The sequence below is a fragment of the Epinephelus moara genome, chromosome 9 (genome assembly GCF_006386435.1).
Source record: "Epinephelus moara isolate mb chromosome 9, YSFRI_EMoa_1.0, whole genome shotgun sequence".
Lineage (NCBI taxonomy): Eukaryota > Metazoa > Chordata > Actinopteri > Perciformes > Serranidae > Epinephelus > Epinephelus moara.
In genome coordinates this window covers 79,499-104,100 of record NC_065514.1, presented here as the reverse complement: position 1 = coordinate 104,100, position 24,602 = coordinate 79,499, and the positions used below count along the sequence as shown (strand labels likewise).

The following is a 24,602-nucleotide window of genomic DNA, read 5'->3' as shown; positions in this document are numbered from 1 at the left end:
CAAAACCCCTTTAGCATTATTAACTATGTTAGCACCACAAGCCTTGCTAACGATGCTAACAGAGCTAACAGTAGTTGTCAGTGCTAACTGGGGGTCAAAACTGATCTGCTTACTCACTGGGGTGACCTGGAAGGAGACCAGGAGAGTGGGCACAATGTTTTCACAGCAAAGCTTTTGGGTCTGGACGGCGTTACGAGCAGTAATTGCAGAATGAGTGGCACACTTGCTAATGCTAGCTCCCACTATACCAGCTGGTGCACAATGCAGTAAATTGAAGAGTTGGCAAAATGAACCTACAGAGCGACATGCATAACCGGTCAAAAATATGTAAATATCCTTGGTGGTTAATTGAGTAACAGTTGACGTCCCTCCTTGAAACCATTAAAACCAAATGTACTTACTCGAAAAACATTTTTTTTAAACACAGACATGTTCCTAAATGGGATATATTGTATGTCCATGTATACCACAGAAAATCTGAACCTAAGCTCGACATATCTGGATTCACCAGGCAGAAAAACCTGATCTGTCATCAGTGATTCCAGCTGAACAACAATAACAACCCAAACAAACAGAACACGAACTTCATTCTGACCACGAAACACAGATGCTGTTCACATACACAGTAACACCAGCAGCAGCTGAAGTTCAACCACTGTCAAGTTTGTGTGTGTGAGGCTGATTGTTTAGTCTGTCTGAGCTCTCATTGTGCCGTGAAAGATTTAACATGGAGGTCGAGGTCCTGCTGCTGTAACACCAGCACAACATTTCATCATTTCGTCAGCCCTGAACAGAATAACCCTGCAGGGAGGGCAGGCGAGGAAGAGTCAGAGAGGAAAACACACAGCGAGAGAGGAAGTTGTTACAGGGAGAAAGGTGGTGAAATGGTTGTTTTCATCAGCCTCCTCTGATTTTTATTATCTAAGCCTGGAGGGGATCATGTGGTTGGTTGCGTGTGTGTTTCTGAGAGTGTGTGTATCTGTCTGTCCATCCATAGCTAATCTTGCATACTACTGGACCTATCAGCCTAATATGTTTTGTGCACACCACATTTGTGACTGTATATTTAAGGATCTCTCCTGGTAGAAGTGATTTACAATTTTCCAAAATGTTTTTTATTGACTTATTTTTATCGTAATGGCCTGCTTCCACTTAACCGGCCGGCGGAGGCAGCAACAAACTCAAATACTGAAAGGCTTTTCCAACACTTGGCTAGGTGGGGCTGGGCAATATGACCTCAAATCAACATAACGACTAACTGAACATTTAACCTCGATTACGATTACTGAACTTTAATTTTGTTTTTTTTTGTTTTTTTGCAGAATAAGTTAGGGATGTTCCTGGCGACTTATTTCCCTGTCCACTAAATGAAAATTTTAATTTGGACTAGTCAACTAGTTTAAAAAAAGGAAAACACTCAGAAAACAGTCAAAATTTAGCACAAGTTATTGTAAAGTATTTGAAACATCCCAAAAAATATTGTGTGCATTAAGAGCCCTTTGAAACTTTAAATCACAATCTTCAACAACCATGTTGGATTTTATATGCCGCTGAAGTACGAGTCACTTCGCGCCGTGCGGTATGAATGTGAACATGACGAGAACTCAAAAGTTATTCACTAAAATGCCATTTTTTGTTCTGACACAGCCTCCGTGCTACCTTGTTTTCCTTTTTAGATCAAAGTTCTGCCAGCGCTGGTTTTGTGAGAGGATATCTCTCCAATTTCCCACCGTGCTGTTTTAAAACTCCAGTCTACTCGAGCCAATTTCCCACCGTGCTGTTTTAAAACTCCAGTCTACTCGAGCGTTACCGCGGGGAGGGCAACTGCTGTCTGACGGCTCTGTAGCACCCACTAGTGGCGGGCGGCTGCATGACAGTTAAGCGCCCTGCTCATGAATAAAACACTAATTGGTTTAACTGACTAATATTTCTGGTGCCGACTAGCGAGGGGGCGGACGTTTAATCGTTTAGACGTCTAATCGCGTCGTCCTTACTCATAGTTCACTGACAAATTTTGTACTGTAAATATGCTCAACTTTTGAAGTGGGAATATTTTTTCTAATGAAAGAGTGCATATCTTTGTGATTTTAAGATAACTGAAGGAAACACGCACAGATGAACTATATGGCTGAAACAGATTGGTGGCATTATCATTGGTTGCTGCAGCGGTTTTTCTGCAGTGTTTACAATTGATTTCTTTTTGTTCAGTGTTGTCTTCATGAAAGCCAAAATGTGCCTAAACGACGGACACGGCATTTCTGTTTAGTAAAAGCTGCTCAAGTTGGCTTGGTGTTTGAGTTCTTCTCCATGTTGCTTCCAGGTCGTGGACTGGACAGGGCAGAGTAGTATGTTTTTAAGGGGACAGTACATGAACACACACACAGTGGGGACAGTATTAACAGAATGTAAAAAAAAAAAAAATCACTTATTTTCAGTCTATAATTAAGTCCTCTTTGTGTTTAATCATCTTCATTAAATAAATTGGTTAACATGTTAAAAAGGTTCAGTTGAAATGAGAAAAATTTTGACAGGATTCTGTTTCAGTAGAATCTTGTCTTAAAATAGTGTTTAACAGGACACTTAGTGTCCTATAAGAGCCCACAGACACACAGGAAAAGCCTTTCATAGTGGATCTGCTGGTCCAGCTACAGCACTGGTATCCACACCATAACTCTCTCAAGGGGGAATAAAAATGTGCTCCCAGTGACTGTCAGAGCTCCAGCAGTCTCCCTGTCTTTCCAGCAGAGACACAGACAGTGTGACAGTAGCTGCTCATTAGCTCTAACTACCAGCTCCGCATCATTGTCCATGCTACACTGGGCGGTGGTCAGTCAGTCTGTCCTTGTCTCCTGACCCACACCGTCACACACTACCAGGACAAGTCCAGGTCTTGAGTCTTGTCAAACCCAGTCAGAGCCCTACAGCAGGAGGACAAAGGGCACCGCTCAGCCTGGAAAACTTTTCAAAGCCAGTTGTTACTTTCTCAGAAACAAAGAAACTTGTCTTCTGTGGCATGTCCAGATCAGAGCAGGTGATTGTGCAACTACAGACGGAAGCTGAAGACTTCTTTATGAAACTCAAACTAGGGTCTTCTCTCTGTCCGTCTCCACTTCCACAGTCCAAACCTGCGGTCCTGAATATTTGAACGTGTTTGGGTTTTTGGCTTTTTCATGTTCCCCATCTTACATTTATGACAGTGGAAAAGCTTCCTCCCTGTGTGCTGGAGTTTGAAAAGAAGTGCTCCTGAACTCTTAGTGTTTTAGTATTTCATCACAACAACCACAACAGCACTGCCTCCACGAGTCTGGCTGAGGGATCGAGCTTCTCTGTGGAACAAGTCCAGGAAGTCCTGTTGTTGAGAAACTCACAGAGACAGAAATAAACATGAAAAACACAAAAAGCTTCTACGTTTCCTCTCCTAACTTTAGTCTGTAAGAATAGGAACTTATAGTGAAGCGAAGTTCCTCCACCTACTGTGGACCACTATGGGACCTTATTTCAGAAAAAATGTGTGCAGTATTTAACAGCGAGAGACAAATAATTTTTTGATCTCATTTGAATTGGGCTATAAATTACTCATATGCATTTTTTTTTTAATTTAAAAGATAATTTTGCAAGTCGAGAAAGTCTCAGTTCGTCGTAAATCTGTAGACGTATAAGACGACACAAGTCGCATTGGTGATGTCATACTTCTCTCTCTCGCTGAAGCTAGAAAGACCAGGAGCTGCTGGATAAAACACATCAGCTAAGATAAAGTTACGTTTTGGGCATGTCCAACCGGGAGGAGACCTCGGGGCCGCCCCAGGACACGCTGAAGGGACTACATCGCCCGGCTGGCCTGGGAACGCCTCGGGTTCCCTCGGAAGAGCTGGTGGAAGTGGCTGGGGAGAGGACTGTCTGGGCTTCTTTGCTGAGGCTGCTGCCCCCACGACCCGGACCCGGATAAGCGGAGGATGATGAGTACGAGCACTTGGCTAGCTAGCTGGTGTTGGTGAGGAGAGATGTAGTTCACTGAATGGTTTCACACAAAACTAAATGGTGCTAGAGCGACTTTCTTTATTTGCAAAATGATTTTTTTAAATGATAAACATCACTTGTGTAATTCATGGCTCAATTCAAACAGGATCAAAAAATGATTTGTCTCTTGCCATTGACTGCCATACATGTTTTCACCTAAACAAGGTCCCATGGGCGACACCTTAACGGGGAATCGGGGGACGACGGCTAACTGTCTGTGTGTCCCTTTGCATCATTCTGTGTCCTATCTCTAAAAGTTTTTTTTGGGTACGTAAACGCAGCGCAGGCATAGCTCCCCATGAGTTCCTTTTCCCCCTTAGCAGCAGTTTGTGACTCACGGGGTGGATAATCAACCTGTCCACTCGTTCAGAGCTGCTCAGGTCAGAGAGGAGCAGCTGCTGCAAGTGAATGCAAACTTTTAGACCCAGCAGAATGAACGGTAGACTCCACATCACTACGGACCCCTCACACGCCCTTCATCTCTCTTTTCAGCTCCTCCCATCAGGCAGACTGTCACTATTTTTTAATATAGCTTTGCACATGTGCTCTTAGTTTTTATTAATTTATGGAATTGGCTGGGTTTTTAACACAGTTTCAATTTTATGAGACTTTTACAGATGTATGTTTTATGTTTTGGGGCCCCTAACCTTAGACAAGTTTCTATCAACATGTGATAGATTAAGTTTTTTTAATCTTTCAATGCACCTGATGTTCTGCTGCTCCGTCTCTGCCCTGAGTGCACTCTGTGTGCACAGTGTGACTCTATAAATAACCAAACGTATATATATTCCTACAGCGCTCCTAATGAACGACCCAGCTCCAAAAATAGAGCGTTTATTTGTGGTGGCAGATATTTTAATCATGGCAGGCCGACACAAATGTGGGAAACCTTGGAATAGATGCTCAGCGCCTCGTCACGCTGCTGGCATTTGAATTATAGTGTAATCAGGAACATGAATGTTCCGGTTGTGGTGTTTGCTCAGTAACAGTATGTCCACATAGAGCTGGATGAGTAGAAGAAACCCATTTTTATCTCTGTTTCAGGGAGATTTATTTGGTTTCCTGTTGCTTCAGTGTTTTATTCATTAAAGATGGAGAGGTGTCGTTGTCCTCCACCATATGATTAGTTAGCATTTACATTAGCTGCACTGTGTGCCTGTAGAGCAGCTGAGAGCAGTTCCTAATCATCACATGTCCATATGGGTTGATTTTCACTTTCTAATAAACACATACCACCTGTCTCTGTCCCACAATACCATGTTGATGCATTAAAAAAAAAATTCATTTCAGTTCTGAACATCCAGTCACACCTGAGCCGCATTTAAACGCTCAGCACAGAATATATGAAGTGAGATCTTTTTCTTTGGTTATTGAATCAACTAAACTGGTTGGATTTAGATTGTATTTAGATAACAGCCCTACACCCTGTTCTCCAGCTCGTACACACATTACACATGCAGATACAAACAGCAGCGCTCAGATAACATCATGAGCTGCGCTGACAGGCCGCACGCTGAATTTATCCCGCCTGAGAAACTCTGATATCAAATATATATGTGACATAAACACACACACAGAGTCTGAGGAGTTAAAGCAGGTTTAGTGACCAGCTGTGTGTGTTCTTCAGTGTAAAAATAATCTCCATTATTTCTGTTTTTTTCTCTTATTATGGACGGCAGCAGTGCAGTTTGTTCCGTACGCTTCATCCTCTGCAGCTCAGTGAGGAAACACAAAGAGGAATTTTCACACATTAGCTTCAACTGCACTTTAGAATGAAATTAACTGATGTTAAATTGTTTTTACTGGAATATTTTTGGCATAATTTTAGTGTTTGTTAGTGAGACTGTGTTTCTTTGTGTGTCGTGTGCCGCATTTACACAAAGGTGTGTGTGAAGGTGGAGGGGGCTGAGGGGTCAGTGTGGTTTTTGTGCGTGTTATAGTGAAAAGCAGCGAGAGCAGCTGTGTGTGTGTGTGAGTCGAGTGGGGTGAGGGGGGCTCGCAGGTGCACATGTTCTTGTGCTCTGTTGCTCTGAATGGTTCTCACTCAATGTTCTCTGCAGAATAAAATAATAGAAATTATTCTCTTTATAAAGAAAACACAATAGAATAAAAATAACTTTAAACAGAAATGCAAATCGTGTCACATACATTTACACCGAGGGGGAAAACAAAGCATTTGTTACTACGCTGAAGAGTTTCTGTGTTGTTCTGCACATCTAATCAACTTAAAAACCCAGAACTAACGGGTATTTTTCAACCCAGACCCTATATCTTCAGATTCTTGTGTCTGAGTGACTGATGGGAACATTTTTTAAAAGTGGTCCAGTATTTGGGGAATATTGGCAGCGGCCAGGCTGCGATATACATCCACTAAAAGTGTTTGTTTTTGATTTTATTATAAGAATCTGACAACATTATGGAGAGGATCCCTACAGAGATAGACATTTTTATTAAACCAAAATCAGCCCCAAAATAAGCATTGTAAAACTCTCCAGACTCTATTTGAATAAACAGTAATTTTATCATCATAAAACACTAAGCCTGTCACGATAACAAATTTTGCTGGCCGATTAATTACATCAGAAATTATTGCGATAGTATTGCGTAATATTGTGCTTTTAAGACCATTTTTATTATTGTTGTAATTTTGCTGTTTTTAGACCATTTTTTAAACTTATATAATGATAATAAAGGCATAATGATGCAAGTTCACCCTTTTAAAGAGAAATTAACATTTATTTAACAAGAATATTTACGAATGCAAAAAAGAAAATATAAATATCCCAGATAAATAAATAATTAAAGACCTTATAAATACAAATAATAGTCTGTCAGTCTCTCACTCTCAGGTGTGCAGTTAAGTTGGTGTATTCGCTCTTTTTGTTGATGGTTTTAGAACAAACCCGGCACACCGGCTCGTCCACATTACTGGGCTCCCCTCTGTCATTTGGTTTAAATCCCAAACACTCCCACACAGGGGCCGTGGCATTTGGTTTAGGAACAAGTTCCATGTCTTTCTCTTACATTCAGCTGTTTTTTTTTCTCCGCCTCGTCTCCCCCTCACGAAGATCGCACTGAGACAAAGACACTGGATGACAAGAGCTTTCCCTCCGGTCATTACGCTAATGAACCAACTCACCTGGCTGCCAGACGATGCACGGCAGTGAACGCTCCCGTCATTCCGTCTCTTTGGTGGAGAAAGACGAGGAAAACAAACACGCATGAATATGGCAATTAGTCGTGGCCGGAAAAGTTACCGTCTCCCTTTAAATTTACCGTGCAATTAACCGACTTATCGCATATCACGACAGGCCTATAAAACACACTCCATTCGAAGTCAACACAAACAAAATAAATCTCACAGACCATCCTGGTTCATGTTTCCACTGTTCAACAATCAGCAGCTCTGGTTTGGCTGAGTTAGAAATATAATTCAGCCTGTTAAACGTGAAAACATGCTGCCTCTATATACGCTAAAATGTATCTTTATTTAAATGGAATCTGGTTGGATTGTCAATGGCGATATCAGGGCTGTTTCTGCTAACGTTTCATCCAAACAGTGTTACATTGTTCAGCCACCAGTAAAAAAGTTGTGAGCCTCCAAGGACCTGTAGGGCTTCAAATCCCTGCGTGATAATGTTATAACACATTGTCAAAACAGGCTAATGGCGTGGAGTAACATTGGTGCTGCTACACTGTCCCGAAACATGCATGGAATTCACTAAAACATGGTTCTGGTCTATTACATCAGAGCGTTAATGGCTGTAGAGAACAAATATGATGGGTTTAGTTGATTTATCATATCTATAGTAAATATAAAAGTGTCTCCTATGTGAGTTCAAAAAATGCGCTATCCCAGCATGTATGGGCTGGGGCAAAGGACTGTTTTGTCCCTCGCTAACACAGCCCTCACTACTCCCCCTAACAATGACTACTGACTATATCTATGGACGACTAGACCACCTCCTTTTCTTGCGCTCCTGTTGTCTTCTCAGTTGAAGAGCGTTTAAATATGTGTTCCTCTCCACTTAACTCACTGATTTCATCAAATCTCCACTATCAAAATGCAAAACAAACACTGTCAGAAGGATATAATTGGGATGTAGCTCAACAAGCCGAAGCTGAAGGATTGCGTCTGGTTACCATGGAGACGACAGAAGCCTTTCACCACAGCATGTAGTTCTTCTGTTTCTGTCGAGTGACGCTCATCAAAAGTGTCGAGCGCCCGACCACGAATTAGACTTAACAATACTTTCAAGTGCTTTCCAGTGCGTTCATCAAAATACATGAACCGTAGTTCTTTCTGTCACAAAATTTATGATGATGATGATGATGATGATGATGATGTCAGATCACCTCCGATTTTTGCCACACTCATGTTGTCACCCCTTAGTGNGTGTCGAGCGCCCGACCACGAATTAGACTTAACAATACTTTCCAGTGCTTTCCAGTGCGTTCATCGAAATACATGAACTGTAGTTCTTTCTGTCACAAAATTGATGATGATGATGATGATGATGATGATGATGATGTCAGATCACCTCCGATTTTTGCCACACTCATGTTGTCACCCCTTAGTGCAGCTGGTTCATTCTCTTGTCGCTTTCTTTCTCTTCAGAAAGTCCCGTTTGTAGATTTTTGGCTTTAGTAACTCCTAATTGTAGAGCTCCCTGACAGTGCTTGTTGCCTGGCAACCGTCATTGATCACCCCATTGATTGTTGTATTGGAAGTGTTTGTGTGTCTCTGAAAGTTAGACGCCTCCAGTCTGTTCAGACTCAGGACGGTGTCCTCCACACAAAATTCAATAGGCTGGAGCCTGAGAACACACACACACACACACACACACACACACGATATTCAAGCATTTGGTTTCAGGAAATAGAAATAAAAAAATGTTGTTTGTGTGAACTCCTGGTTTTATGTATGTGTGTGTGTGTGTGTGTGTGTGTGTGTTTCTGTGTGTCGGCCCTCCTCTCTCCTCCCTGCTCCTTTAATATTTCATGCCTCCTCTTTGTGATCCTCCTCCAGGCCTCCCAGACCAGGAGGAACCCCGGAGAGTCCTCGCAGGACGCTGGCTGCCCCCCCTCAGCCCTCCAACCCAGCGCTACAGGCCCAGATCAAACAAGGTAACTACAAAAGGAGGGGGCGCTCGCTTCACACACCCCCAGGGCCCTGCGGGGAAGGTGGGAGGGAGGAGAGGCGGGGGTTTGATAATGCAGCCCACCGGCAATAAAACCCACAGAGAGTTAAAAAAAAACACCTTAAATATCACAGGAGGAAGCTGCTGCTGTTTCTTCGGTCAGCAGGTCTTTAAAGGGCTGTTCTGCTGTTTTTGTTCCAACTTCAGCCGGAGTACAAACCTCTGACTGCAGCTCTGCATCCCGTCTCCTCTCTCTTAATGTTAATTTATCCATGAAGACTGACCGAGCTCTGAATTTATTAATTTAGGAAAAAATAGAAAGTTTCTGGTTCATACTGGGAGCTCCACAGTTTAACCTCTGTCTGCTTTCACAGAGGCGTTATGGTTAGGCCTCGCTCAGTGGAACTTTGAGGAGAGTTTTTGGGGGAGAAGCTGATTCAGATTCACTTTGACAGCCTCATTTTTTGCCACAAGGTTCATACTGGAAATAATTAGACTGTTCTCACAAGAAACATGGCATTGTACATTGTATTAGATCCAGGTCGGAACACCTTCTCACCACAAACCAACCGCACCAGAGTTCGTTTGAAACCAGACCTCTTCAAGGAGGTCTCGGTCCCTGGGGTCATTTTAGTGACATTGTTTTTGTTTTTTTACACAAATATCGTTAACCGTTTAAATACAGTTTATTCCGGTTAAATATCAAGAATGTATGAAGGTATTAAAAATAGATAAGGCCCAAACCAAGTACGCATATTTCCAGTATGAATCACAAAAAAGAGATTGGATTTTTTCTAATCATCAGACATTTTTATAATCAACTGATTCTGTTTTGGTCTCCATATGGTATCTGTGGTGGCCCCGACCTGAGAGAGGCACATGTCAGTTACGGAGTAGCCATGTTGGATTTTAACTGTTGCAACAAAAGAAAGGTGGATGAAACATTTAAAGAGACGGAAAGAAAGACAACGGGAATTCAGAGAAAGCAGAATTTCACTTAGTGAAGGTGAAAAAAGTTTTGAGTCTTTGTCTGCAGAGAGAAACCTGCTCTTGTTCACTGTCGGGGACGTTTTAACCAGCCGTCACCATCTGCCTACCACACACACACACACACACACACACACACACACACACACACACACACACACACACACAGACAGCTACCTACCACACTACATCAAGCTCAATACCTGCAAAGACACACACCAAAAATCAAGTCGTGAATACAGACACACACACACACATACACATATGCCATGGGTGGCACCCTCAGTTGTTGGGGGTAGGCGGGGTTTCAGTGCTATTGTCACGCCTTAATGGAGGCCAAGCGTGACAAGCGTGTGGACTTATTCATGCCACACGCCTATTCACCGCCATTCAGGGGGAACGCTCGGCCATGACCTCTGCTCAGCCAGCTACTCCAGCCCGGTGTGTGTGTATGTGTGTGCGCGCGTGTGTGTCAGAGGCTTTGTGCAGGAGAGCGCTGTTAACCCTGCTCACCGTCTCTTTTCACATGGAAATAAATGAGGAGGCCCCTCTAATATACTGCAGCACTTACAGTGAGATTAACAGACAGAGCAGGGTGTCCGCACATGATTTAAAAAAACATCTCACAGCTACTATTTTACTATCATGTCCACACTAATTCAGAAAAGTTTTCAGTAAACATCTTTATTGTCCTCTGTTTCGGCCCTTTAAACACACTAAGACACTTTCTCAAGTGGATGGGAACAAAGGATGATCCCGGTTTTGTCCATCATTTCTGTTCTGTTGATAATAACATTTTACACACTGGGTTAATTTGTCAGACTAGATGAGATTTAAAAGATCATGCCATATCTTTTTTTTTCTGGTGTACTGATGTTTCTTTTCTAGGGTTTAAAGCTTTGATGTGGGACTCACCAACAGCATGTCTGGACGCAGGCTCAGGCAGGATCTGTATTAGTTTAGTCAGGAAGTGTTTTATGGAGGAAAAACACGACAAAGCACGAGTGTACTCTACAAACATGTGGTTATACTAGTAGGTGTACACTGTTTGTCATGGTTTAATATTTAATTGTAATAATTAAAATAGAAATACAGAGATTTTTTTTATATACTCTAAGTAAATTTAAAGGTCCAGTGTGTAGGATTTAGAGGGACATATTGGCAGAAATTGAATACAACATATTGTATGTTTTCTTTAGCATATATTCACCTAAAAATAGGAATAGTTGTGTTTTCTTTACCTTATAATAAGCTGTTTATATCTATATAGGGAGCAGGGCCTCATCTACGGAGTTCGCCATGTTTCTACAGTAGCCCAGAAGGGTCTTTAAACTGGGTCATTCCAGTTTTCACGTTTTCGAGTAAGCCACCATAGTCAGAAGCTCGCCCTCCGACAAGCAGCATCAGAAAAACACAGATTTTTTTTAATGTGAAACTGCTTTATTTGGTGTTTTCACTGCTTTAAATTACCTGGTTCATTTTGGGATTCAGATTCAGACAACTGTTTTAATCCCACCAGGAGCAAGTTGTTTGAACAGCTTGCCTTGCACACGTACTATAAAGTACAGTAACATGTAGATACATGAATAGATGAGTAATAAATTAAAATCAAAGAAATAAAAATATGCCAAGGAATTCAGTGGAATAAATAATAATAATAATAATTTTAAAAAGTTAATGGACTGATTATCAATAAAACAGATAAAAAAAACAATAAAAAAAAAAAAAATGAGACGAATAGCAGAGGGAATAAAACATTTTGAATACTGGTTAGTTTTACAAGCAGGTGAAAGATAACGACGCCCTGACAGCAACAGAGAAAATTCCCTTGCAAGAACATGTTCAGAGGAAGCTAAAATTTGTGTGGCTTCCTGGAGGATGTCCTGAACATCTGGGTCTTAAGTTGTGTGACAAAAGGTGAGCACGTATTAGCAGGTGCTAGGCTGCCTGTCTACAATGAGCCCAGCAGCATCTGAGAAAAACTGATATTTAATATAAAACTGCCTTCTTCGCTGTCATTTACCATTTTAAATCACCAGGTCTGTTTGTTTTGGAGAGGAAGAGACCTCTGTGGATAATTCAGCTCCTGGTAAAAACCTCCTGAACAATGAACACTGAAGGAATTCTAGCCAGGAGAAGTTTCAGCTGGTTACAGTCTGCTATCCTCGGCCAATAAATCTCCGTAAATCTTACACACTGTTCCTTTAAGAGTCCTTAGTTTTACTCATAGACTAAAACAATGGATGTAGCTTTAAAGCCTTGAGTTTGGAATTTTTGGCCACCGCCATCTTGGATTTTTGGAGCCAGAAGTGACCATATTTGGATGAGATTGTGGAGATAACTTTAACGCTAGCTGCTAGCTTGGTTAGCACGGTGCATTTACAGCTTTGGTTACCTGTAATAATGCTAATGCTAACTTTTGCTAACAAAAACAGGCTTAAAACCATTAAAACAAAATGTGCTTAGCTGAAAAACCTCCGACTCCTTAAAGGGTCTTTCAGTCCAACCAAATGCTGAACAAGACTTTTTACAGTTCACTTTCATGAACTGAAAACACACAGAAGTCATGATAGCTATGCCTAGACTATATGAATCCAGGGGGGAGCCATGGTTACGCTACCTGTTCAACATTGTCACTGTGGTAGCGACTTGTCAACAGATGGCACCCACCTGCCACTCAAAGCAACCACACCCTGAATTATGCATAACTTTAAACCTTCATAAAATTTAAACCGGTGAGTTGTACAAAAATTCATCCCCTGGACAGTTGTCGTGAACGGGGAAATTAGCTGTAGAAACCAGAATGTTTTTGAATCAGGCATGTGTTTATTTCATGTAATATTTCTGTTGTAAAGTTTTAACATGGGGGTCAATGGGGACTGCCTCATTTTTGGAGTCAGCCTCAAGTGGCCATTCAAGGAACTGCAGATTTTGGCATTTCCACATTGGCTTCATTTTTCCACTGCTTGGGTTTCCAACTTTCAGGTGCTGAATTCTAAAGATAGATACTAGTAATAAAGTATTATTTGGGTATATGATTGTCATATAAAGTCACCACAGTCATCCAAGCGTTCTCCAGAGGGCGCTGTGTTTCAAGGCTCAGCCACTGGCCCATCACCTAAAGTAGGTGACACATAATACAAGGTGATGAAATCATACTTGACCTCCTCATACAGCAGATTTCCATTTGAAATTTTTGTTGTTTTTTTCCGCGCCAATGCTGGCAAACTGCTGTCGACTGCCCTCCGCCATCTTCTCTGTCTATCTTTCTGATTTCTTTCTTGCCCCTTTCTGCTTCTCTCTTCACACTGCATGGCTTCAGCCTGCTGCCTGTGCTCACAAACATGCTCTCTCTTCACTGTACTTTCAGCCAGTCTTTCTTTTGTATTCGTGCACTTCCACTATTTCTCTCTTTTTTCTTTCCTTCTTTCTTTACCGCCAACTGATTTGACTGTTTTCTTTGTTGTGTCCTGTTCTGCTACATGTTTTTATGTGGTAGTTAAACTGTTTTAAATGTATAGCTTTTGTAAGTGTCTATGACTGCGTTAAAATGTCACTGACTCTTTGATATGTTAAAGACATGGATTGACTTTCGTGAGAAAAGCTGGGTTTTCTTTCTTTCATTGGTGAATATTCTCAATGGGAATCTGAATCTGAATTTTTTCCCCACTGTTTAAAGGTTTCAAGTTTCTGGCCCTAGCATAAACAAACATCAAATCTATATCCTTGATCAGACTTGAACCAGCGCAGAATACTCTCTGTGTTTTTTTGTTTTTTTTTAAATTGTTAATATAAGTTGATAAAATGCTAGTGCCACAGTCTGAAACCTTAATGTCCAGGTCAAAATTTTTGTTGGTGAAGTTGCTCTTCATCTCCAAACTAACAACAAACATTTCTAATCTCTTGACCAAGTGCTTGCTGGGAAATCTTTATTCACTGGTGTTATATTTTGACGCGTATGTGCCTTTTATGAACTTCTCGTGTCTGCAAAGGAAGTCTTCCTCCCTTTCTTTTGTGAATACTCTTTTGTTTGGTGAATGGTTTTTTTTGTAACTTAAAGCTGTACTTGCTAATATTGTATGAATCAATTTGTTAAAACTTTGTTGGTGTTTCATTAGTTTAACATAAATTACACAGTAGCCATATCTGATTTACATGTAATAAGGTGGGAAAACATTGTCCGGACAGTAGGTACAGAGCGGGAGATAGTCCAAATCAAAGGTTTGCTAACTGGGTTGATCCACATTAGCATGTCAGATTACCTGAAACTGAGTTCTTGGTATGAATTGAATGATTTGTATCACTAACACAAGTTGTACAATGTTTGCTTAAACTACATGAGAATACATTATGTATCTTAAATGATCATGTTACAGTAGTATATGTTAGTACAGTGCCAAGCTATTTCCTTCATGGAAAGTCTTGCTAATGTTGGCAACTATTATTAACTGTTATTTTGTTAGCAACATGTGTTAGCCAAGAACTATTGGCAGCTAAAGCCAAAAATATTGGGCTTATTATCAACCTCTCTTGACACAATTAATTCTAGGTTACTGTAATAATCAACTGCTGATAAGTACTTACTTCTAATTAGCATCATTAGCCATGTTTCCATCAGCCTGTTTAGATGCGCATCTAGAAGTATTGGATCGGAAAATTATGATGGAAACGCCAAATATCGAATTAAAATCCACTGATTCGCATAAACTAAAATACGCTCGCTTTAGACGTAGCACACCTCTCTCCATGGTGATATCCACACTCCGGGTCGGGAAGGCGGTAATGCATTTACAAGCTGGTTGCCAACCGCCAGAAAACGTAGAAGAAGAAGAATGCGAGACTTGTTTTGTTTCCGGTTCTGCGGAAAACTCGCGTGAGTTCGTAGTTTTCACCAAAGTCCATACATTTAATGGAAACACACAGGATTCGTATTTTTTTTAATGCGCATTTCCCAATGATTCAAATCACTTTTGGATGGAAACATAGCTATAGTTGCATAGGTTAGGAGGGAAAGCTGACCTAGCTAATAGATAGCAGAAGTGGAAGAAATGGATCAGCATAAATCCATTAGCTGTAATCCTTTGATTTGGACTTTCTGCAACTTATCTCTCCTCAGACCAGTCGCCGGAAGACAATATTGGCATTGTGCACATCTGCAAACTACAGACATGTTACATTTGTATGTTTGATATGTATCATAACAGGGTTTCTAAAGTGACATAGTGTATGAGTTGACTTTGTCATCTGGAGGTGGAGGGGATGATGTGTAGCTTGTCACTTTGGCGAGATGCCTGCCAAGCTGCAGACCACAATTTGAGACCAATTGTTTATTAGTGTGTCATTGCTGCTTTTCCAACGGCTTTTTAGCGACCAAACATGGGTGTTTTTTTGTTGAAACCTAACCACATGTTAACTACCGTGTTGTTTAAACATTAGTTTTAATGTAGGCTGTCCACTACATAATATCATACAAATGCAGAGAACCTGTGGTTTGCAGAAATGTACAGTGCCGACAGTTATTTTCGCAGTTGGGTTGTTTCCCTGCAGCCAATGACTGTAGGACTAATGGTCATTGTATGATTACGAAACGTTGAAATATGTCCAGTGCTAACATTCAGTGCTAATGGTGGATGTTTTTGTACCATGTATGACTTTCATACAGGAGACTGCAGATCACGTCCAGTCACAGACCTGCTTTTATTTTTTCTTTTAAACTTTAACCACCATCTTTCCCTAATGTTAACCACAATGGTTTCCTAACCTTAACCACACCTTTAGTTGCCATGCGCAGGTTTTCGAATGTATTTTTGGTGTTAAAAACCTTTACAGAGTGGTCCAATAACAATGTTCTTGTTTTGGGTCAACGTCTTGTTTTGCTGAAGTTGATGCAAATCCAACTTAAATGCTATTTGGGTATTTTTTTCTAAACTTACTCTCTTTCTTGTGACTGCTTCCTTTATTTTCTTTTCTATATGTTTTCTGTTCTTGTGTGTTGTTAACACATTTTCTTCCTCCCTGCCGCCTAACTGTTTTTCTTCTCTCTTCATATTTACTGTATAAATTTATATCTTCCTAACCTGTTCTTTTCTTCTTGACTATTTCTCTCCTTCTCTTCCTTTGCAAGCTGCTGTAGCTGCCTCAGCCAACACCAGCACTGTTACTGCTGCTACCACTGCTGGGGCTCCGGGGGCCCCTGGGGGCCTTCTTCAGGGGGCCCCTGGCTCCCCGAGCCCCGGCCCTGCTTCTCATAACATCCCCTCAGTCAACGAAGGTACAGACTGAACTGACGGGTACCGCTTAGGGAAAGTCTCGCAGTCATACTCCTTTTTTTCAGTTAGTTTGTCTTTGGAGGCGCTTTGTCTTTGCTTCCTAGATCTTCTTTCCTACATCCCTTCCTTCTGTCTTTCCTTTTGTTCATTCTGTCTCCACTCTCCATTCCTATTTCTGTTTTTTCTTTGTTCTCTTGACTTCTCTTTCTCTCTCAATGCCATCACAATTCTTCACCTCCCCTCTCTTCACTCCATTAGTTATTCATTTCCCCACTTTTTTCCCTGGTTCTCACCTCCTTGGGTCTCGTCATCTCTTGTCTTGCATCAGTCTTGCTATTCCCTGCAACCTGTGTTTTGACCTTAGGTGTCCTGCTCCAGTTTGTTGCAGCGTCTTTGTCCTTGTTTTGGTCTACAGCGCCGTTTGTTTATCTGTCTGTCTGTCATAGCTGAGTTCAGTCCACTTTCAATCCAGTCAGTCAGAGAAATTGATAGTTTTGGGTCTCCAAATGTGAATGCTGCAATGCACTTGGCACAGGAAGTGGTCAAGTGTGTAAATTTCAAATCTATCTGACTTGATCATGGGAAATTAAGCCAATATGTTCAGCAGTATTTTCCAGAGCTAGGACTTTTACTTAATCCCTGACGTATTTTAGATATAGGGAAAAATTTTAAGAATGGCAACAGTATAGTAATAATATACTCCAGTGCAAAAACAGTAAAAACATCAAATTTCAATCCTGCCTTCAACATCTTATTCACAATTTTTTCCTTGGTCTTGCAATTTGCAACTTGTAGAAAGGGTGCACATTGCATAGTTTTAGCCAATCTGCTTCAAATTCAATAACTTCTGACAATAATCATAACAAATACAGATAGGACAAGTTTCCCAGTGCAGCAAAATTTGGTGAGACAAAGCTGTGTCATCAGCAAACAAATGGACTTTGCTAACATCTGGAACTGATGCATTTGAGAGTGTATTGACCGCAGTCCTTACGCCCTGGTCTGTTGTATTTCTTTTCAGTTGTGCAATGCTGTCCTGTGTTTTCTGTCTCTAAGTCTACCTGTCTGTCTCAATGTCCATGTGTCCCGACGTTTCAGTTTGTCTGTGCTCACTGTTTGCATGCTTGCTATTTCCACCTGATGGAATGGGGAGTGTGTCACTGGGACAAATTATAAAACCAATGAAAAAATTTAAACAGATCAAATGAAAAATGTAATTTGTGTTTAGCAAAGACTCAAAATTCCCTTGATTAACATTTAGCCTACCCTCTGTTTTCACCTACAGCACATGCATCTGACCCTGTGCAAGTAAATTTTGAATAGGCACACTCTGTAAAAGTTGCGTTTTGAAATTAAGAAACCAAAGACTTTCTTTCACTTTTAATTTTTTTTTTTTGTAAATAAACTAAAGTGTTCATTGTAACTTTATAGCTGGAGTCTTTTTGGTGTACTTCTCAAAGCTGAATGTTTCTTTTTAAACACCTATCATAAACATTTTTTTAACAGGATGTTGGCTTTTACCACGAAGGCCTGTGGCCCCATCCTCTTACACAACAATGAATGTGCTCTCAGATTTCTAAACTGCTCCACCTTTGTGGTTTCTGTAGGTAAATTAAGTGCCTTTAAAAGCTGATGACCGTCAGTTTCCAGTTTTCAGAGACTAAAACATAGCTGGTCGGGGTTATATATTGACTGGACTATATTGGCTGGAAAACAGCAAGCATGCACACAGAGGCGCATTCTTCCCAGTAGGAGTATTTAGAGCCAACCTCTAGTTTTCTGTAGGGGTAAAACTGCAACTGTAGCAGATATGTCATGTTTTCATATTATGTTTATTCCCAAAACACTGCCTTGCAGAAACCTTCCAATGATGATGACTATTATCATTTATATTTCTATTTATTATTATCAGCAGTATATACTATAAGGAAAGTATGTTAACTGCAATAGGAGTAGTGGTAGCAGCAGCAGCAGCAACAACAGTAGCAGTAGTTACTGTTGTTTCTGCCAAGAGCACTAATATTGCCACAGCAGCAATAGTAATAGTAAGGGGCACCACCAATGTTAGGTGTTGTTGGCAGCAGCAACAGTGGTAGTAGTAATAGTAGTGATGGTAGCAGTTGTAGTAGCAGTAGTAGTCACTGTTGATTCTGCTAACAGTATTAGTAATTGTAGCAGTAGTAGTATGCTAGTTGTTGTTGGCAGGAGCAGCAATAGAGTGCTGAAGTCACGCCCCTTCCGGTGAAGCTCATGGGACCTTAGATCGGAAAAAATATGAATGGCAGTGAATGAGGAGAGTAATATTATCTTTTGTTCCCGTTTGAGTTGTGACATGAAATCCAAATATGTTGTTAATGAATTTAAAACATAAATTTTAAGGTCAAGAAAGTCATACTTTGTGGTAAAACTGTTGAGATATAAGCTTTTTAATTAGAAAGACTCAAGAGTACACAGGAGGAGGTCGCGTATGTGACGTCATAGCTTTCGCTCGCTTCCTGCAGCTTGGAGTGACTGCAACCTGGCACAAAACACACAGACATCTTCAATCATAAATCGATTAATCATAAAACAGTGGAATTTCAGCGGGGAGGCCAAGCTGCAGGAAGCGAGCGAAAGCTATGACGTCACATACGCAACCTCCTCCTGTGTACTCTTGAGTCTTTCTAATTAAAAAGCTTATATCTCAACAGTTCTACCACAAAGTATGACTTTCTTGAGCTTAAAATATATGTTTTAAATTCATTAACAACATATTTAGATTTCATGTCACAACCCAAGGGGAACAAAAGATAATATTGCTCTCCCCATTCACTGCCATTCATATTTTTTCCGATCTAAGGTCGCATGAGCTCTACCGGAAGGGGCGTGACTTTGGCACTCTATAGTAGTAGTTGCTATTAGCAGCAACATCAGTGTGAGAAACAGCAGCAGCAGTTGTTTGCACCAGCAGGAATTGCCATTGTTGGCAGTAACAGTAGTAGTAGCTACTGTCGTTTCTGCTAACAGTATTAATAAATGACACAGCAGCAATAGTAATAGTTAGGGCCATCAGCAATTATAGTTGTTGACAGCAACAACAGTAGTAGTAGTAATAGGTGCAGTATTTCTGCTGACAGTATCAGTAATTGCAGTTGTAGTTAGTAGCAGCAGCAGCAGCAGTAGTTGCTGTTTACAGCAGCAGCGGTAGCAGTAGTAGTAACAGTAGTAGTTGTTAGCAGCAACATCAGTATTAGATGTAGCAGCAGCAGTTGTTGTGAGCAGAACCAGCAGTACTGATAGCACCAGCAGGGATAGCTGTTGTTAGCAGCAGCAGTAGTAGTAGTAGAGGTAGTTAGTAGCACCAGCAGGGATAGCTGTTGTTAGCAGCAGCAGTAGTAGTAGTAGAGGTAGTTAGTAGCAGCAGCAGGGATAGCTGTTGTTAGCAGCAGCAGCAATAGCAGAACTTGAACTACCACTACTAGTAGTAGTAGAAGCAGTAATAGTCTTAATTGGTAGCATCGTTGGTTGCTGATGCACCTGCAGGATAGTTGTTGCTAGAAGTAGTAGTAGTAAGTAGTTACTGTTGTTTCTGCTGACAGTGTTAGTAAGTGCAGCAGCAGTAGTAGTAGTAGTTAGTTATACCAACAGTAGTGGATACACCAGCAGAGATAGTGGTTTGCAGCAACAACAGTAGTAGTAGGCGCAGTTAGCAGTAACATCAGTATTAGTTAGAGCAATAGCAATTTTTAGCAGCACAGGCAGAAGTGTTAGCGCCAGAAGGAATAGCTGTTGTAACAGCAACAGTAGATGTAGTAGTAGCAGTAGTGCTAGTGATATCACTAGTAGTAGTTAGTGTTGTTTCTGCTAATAGTAGTTAATAGCACCTGCAGGAAGAGTTGCTGTTGGCAGCTGCACCAGTAGCAGCAGTAGTAGTACTAGTAGCAGTGTTAGCGCTAGCAGGAGTAGATGTTGTTAGCAGCAACAGTAGTAAAAGTAGTTAGCAGTGATAGTTGTTATTTTAGCTGCAGTTGAAGGTGTCTGCCACAGTTCTGGGGACCAATGCCTAAAAGCATATTTAGAAAAATAACAACATTAGTCCTTTTAGTGGGATACAGTAACACATCTTACACTTGAATCTACAATCCAGTGAAGCAACACACCCAAGTTAGGAGGTGAGGAACACTATCTGTGTAACATCGAATTTATCTCAACACTCTTTTCACGCAATTCTGTTCTTCAGTGTGAGTTGGCTTCACTGTTTCAGGTCAGAATTTAGGAAACAGCTGCTTGAATCTGACTTCAGAAACTAATTTAACAAAATAATTCAAATTAACATTTGAGGTTTCTGCAAGACAGTCGTGCCAATCTGCAACTAGAGGTTGACTGATTATTATTTCCTGATTGTTGATAACAATTTGGTTATTATGGTCCAATACAGATATCAAATAACTGACAACATATTTTGTAATTTGTGTTTGTGACATTCATCACAGTTAATCTGTCAACCTCTTCATACAATACTCCTGAATGCGATATGTCTGTAACACGCCTAACGGTATGAGTTTTCCCTGTGTATTTCAATGGCGGAGGTAAGTTCACATGGTGCCCTCGGCAAAGAAATTTGTACGGAATTTCTTTCCTGCTTAAAATCCATCCACTGTCCATTCGAGTGTATTTCACATACTTGCATCTTCTCTGGAAACCATATATTAAACCAATATATGTGAATAAGGTGCTTGGTTTATGTTGAGTATCAGCAAGTAAACATTTCAGTCCATTTTTTGTCACAGATGTGTAAAAGCTGGTGTACATTTCTCTGGTGTTTGGTGTAAACTCTAAATATTTGCCATCCTTTTGGCTCAGACTGATACAGCCGGATTTGAGCCCCGTTAAAGCGATACCAAGACATTTTGAATGTTAGCTTTCTCCATCAGTCACTCAGGTTAATGCAACTGAGGAAAAACTGTCACAACACCTATAAACCTTCACTGTTCTCTAATGTTGTCCTCTGTTTTGAAGTAAAATTCCTCCACACATTGTGTTGCTGAATGAAATAAAACACACTCAAGTTCATCATGCCAAGGTATCGTTATGAGGCTTGTGTGGATCCACCTGGCAGTGCTGTATATCTGTTGTTTACCTGTTGAATGCCATCAAACATACTCAGGCTCTGGTTAGCAGAAATAATAATGTTGCTCTAACCAAGACTGTAAATATAAGCCAGTTATATTCCCATCCTGTGTTTAACTGTTGTTAGTGTGAGTTTTATACGAGGATATTAGTGTGTAAGTACAAAGTCAGTGTGTGTGTGAGAATGTGAGAAACTCACTGTGGTCATATGGAAATCAGGTTTTCAGCCTGAAGGGGCAACTTTTAAAAAAACTGACAGAAGTAGTGATTTAAACACTTTTAGACGAGTAGTTTAACATTTTGGGAACTTATTTGATTTCTTACCAAATTTGACTTTAGAAGGTCGATGTCAGTCTCGAGTCATGGACGTACGGTTCGGTCCGTTAGCAACATATCTTCATACTACTGACCAGAATTTGGAAGAAACTGGCAGAGGATATTCTTTGTCTCCAGGGGATGAACCCTAATTATTTTGGTGACCCTTGACTTTTCCTCTAGCGCCACTAAAGGAACCAAATTTCCGCTTGTACACAAACTCAGAAACCAGTATTGTTACGGCTCTACAATCATCTCGTGTTGATTGTTCTGTCCTGAAGTGTTTTTATGTGACAGCAGTGAGACGTGTGTGTGAGCACTTGAGAGACTTTGGAATAAAGAATTGTCCACTGGCCCACACTGACTGTGTGTATACGTGTGTGTGTGTGTGTGTGTTTGTGTGTGTGTGCAGGTTGGAGCCAGCTGGCAGCCATGCACTGTGTGATGCTCCCTGACCTCCTCGGCCTGGACAAGTTCAGACCTCCTCTGCTGGAGATGTTGGCGAGGAGGTGGCAGGACCGCTGTCTCGAGGTAACACACACACACATTGCATGCACAGCTCCAAGCAAAGTCTTACAGGCCAACCTTGTCTCCGAAAATTACGTTTATATTCTCAATTTATATACTTAAAGGGGTGTTTCATTGCTGTAAAGATGGCCTTATAATAAGTCAAGGATGTCTCTGCAGTAGAAAGATGCAAACACTTTTGAAACTGGTGCTACAGAACCAGAGAAAACAGAAGAAGGTAGAAGTAGAAAACTTACAGCTACTAGAAGTTCAAGTATTTAACATAAAAAATGCTGCTGCAGTACTCATTAATTTCTCTTTTTCATTTTCTTGAAGTCACCGGAATGCAGGAAACTTAAATTTTAAAGACCCCCTGATTTGGTTTTAAAATTGAGGTCTTAAGGTTGGCAAGTATGTATCAACCATCCAATGAATGAACCGTGTCTGCTCGTTTTCTGATGGACGATAAAAAAACATGTCGTCCACATGACTGCTCATCTGAAGACTCTATAGAAGAGCAAAAAATAAATCATAGCAGTTATTTGACCAGGAAGTCACATTGAGATTGAAACCTCTTTTGCAAGTGAGACCTTGATTATAAAAAAAATAGTCATGACATTACCGTCTTTGTGGTTTTAAGGTGCGAGAAGCAGCACAAGCTCTCCTACTGGCTGAGTTGAGAAGGATCGGCCAATCTGGACGTAAGGACACCATCGACATGTGGGCTTCCTATCTGCCTCAGTATGTGGACACTGTCAGCTCCCGTAAGTGCCTCACACTGCTTCATTCATGAAAGAAAGAAATCTGTGTTTGTTTCTGTTGGTTCTTGGTGTTCAACTTCCTTTGTTTACAGCTCAGTTTGTTTTCACGTAGTCTGAACCAGGCTAAGTATAAGCATAGTAATTAAGTTAGCATCAGTTGGGGCTGAAGACTACAAGTTTTAAAATAATATAATCTGAAGGTGTGGCGTTAGAAAGAAGCGATCTTACCAGACCTCTGTAGCTTGTCTGCTCTTCATCTTTGCTGCAAGCTGGAAGATCAATTTTACATTAGCATAACACGCCCGAATCTCTGAGCGAACCTGAGTTGGATTGTGGCAGTGACAAAGTGTGGTATAAAATGGATAACTGTCCATCGTGAGTCTGACAATTCTAATTCGGATGAGTACTCTCTAATGTTCTTTCACGTAGCATCCAATAGTTGATAACATGCTAACTGCAGGTGTCGACAAGGGCCGTTTTAGCATGCTAGTGTTAGCAATCAGCTAAAAACACAGCTGAGCCTAAGTACACGCCTAAATCTGATAACCAGACTGAATGTTCATTTGGATTCACTTTGGTCATTTAGTCTAACATCATGTTCTTGTTAGCTGATTTTGGGAGCGGGGGTTATTTTGTTTTGTTTTGCTCTAATCTAAATACGTGTTGACATCATTTTTCCCTCGTGCACCCTCATGCCAGGAAGGCTAAGGCGAGCACCTATCTATTACCTACCTACCTACCTACCTATTTCCTCTGCTCATATGAAGCCAGGATAAATCATGCACAAGACTTAAATGCTATTTTTGTGGAGGCTTTATTGTCTTCACAATTTATTATTTCTTATCTGTGACATTAAAGTAAATAAAAGCTTTGTTTCCTCTGAGGGAAATGGTTTCAGCTTACAGAAACAGACAGGAGGTCTGCGTCGCTGTGACGTGTAGTTACATTTCTGGTCAGGCCACGGCTGTGTTGTTGGAGAACTTGTGAGTGAGTGAGTGAGTGAGTGAGTGAGTGAGTGAGTGAGTGAGTGAATGAGTGAGTGAGTGAGGAGAGATGCACACTGGTATGTGTCATGTCACGCAACTTGACCCTATATCAATATTAACGGTGTTGTCTAAATTTCTGTCTTGCTTGAAAATATATCGATATATCGTACATAGTCGTTATATCTCCCGGCCCTAACAGAGATGAACCTTTAGTAGCACCAACTCGAATTCGGCCAGGCTGTGTAATGGCAGCAACAGAAAGTTTGATGATCTGGCAGGGAGTTTGTGCTGGACTGTCTGAATTTGACTTGCTATTCAAGCAGCTGAAGGTCTATGTTTGGGTCGTGCCCCACTGTCTACTTTCTTGCTTTGGCTTTGTTTTTTAAAACAGATATGACGTCATGTTAGTCATAGATTACCATAATAAAACCGGCAACACCTCCGCATTTTAATATTTTATCGATTCAGGCATTAAAAATAGAGATTGGTCAGTGTGATTGGTCAGTTGTT

General features: G+C 40.9%; 1 protein-coding gene across 2 annotated transcripts in view; it reads left to right on the top strand.

Annotated features, from left to right (window-relative positions):
- LOC126395574 (WD repeat-containing protein 7) overlaps positions 1-24,602 on the top strand; it is a 142,566-nt gene that overhangs the window by 38,700 nt on the left and 79,264 nt on the right. Inside the window, exons 19-22 of one of the 2 annotated variants that reach the window (XM_050053146.1) lie at positions 9,047-9,144; positions 16,270-16,416; positions 22,251-22,369; positions 22,986-23,109. In XM_050053146.1, coding sequence (XP_049909103.1) covers positions 9,047-9,144; positions 16,270-16,416; positions 22,251-22,369; positions 22,986-23,109 — 488 coding nt within the window. The remainder of the gene's footprint in view (positions 1-9,046; positions 9,145-16,269; positions 16,417-22,250; positions 22,370-22,985; positions 23,110-24,602) is intronic. The other variant, XM_050053147.1, reaches the window with a different exon arrangement.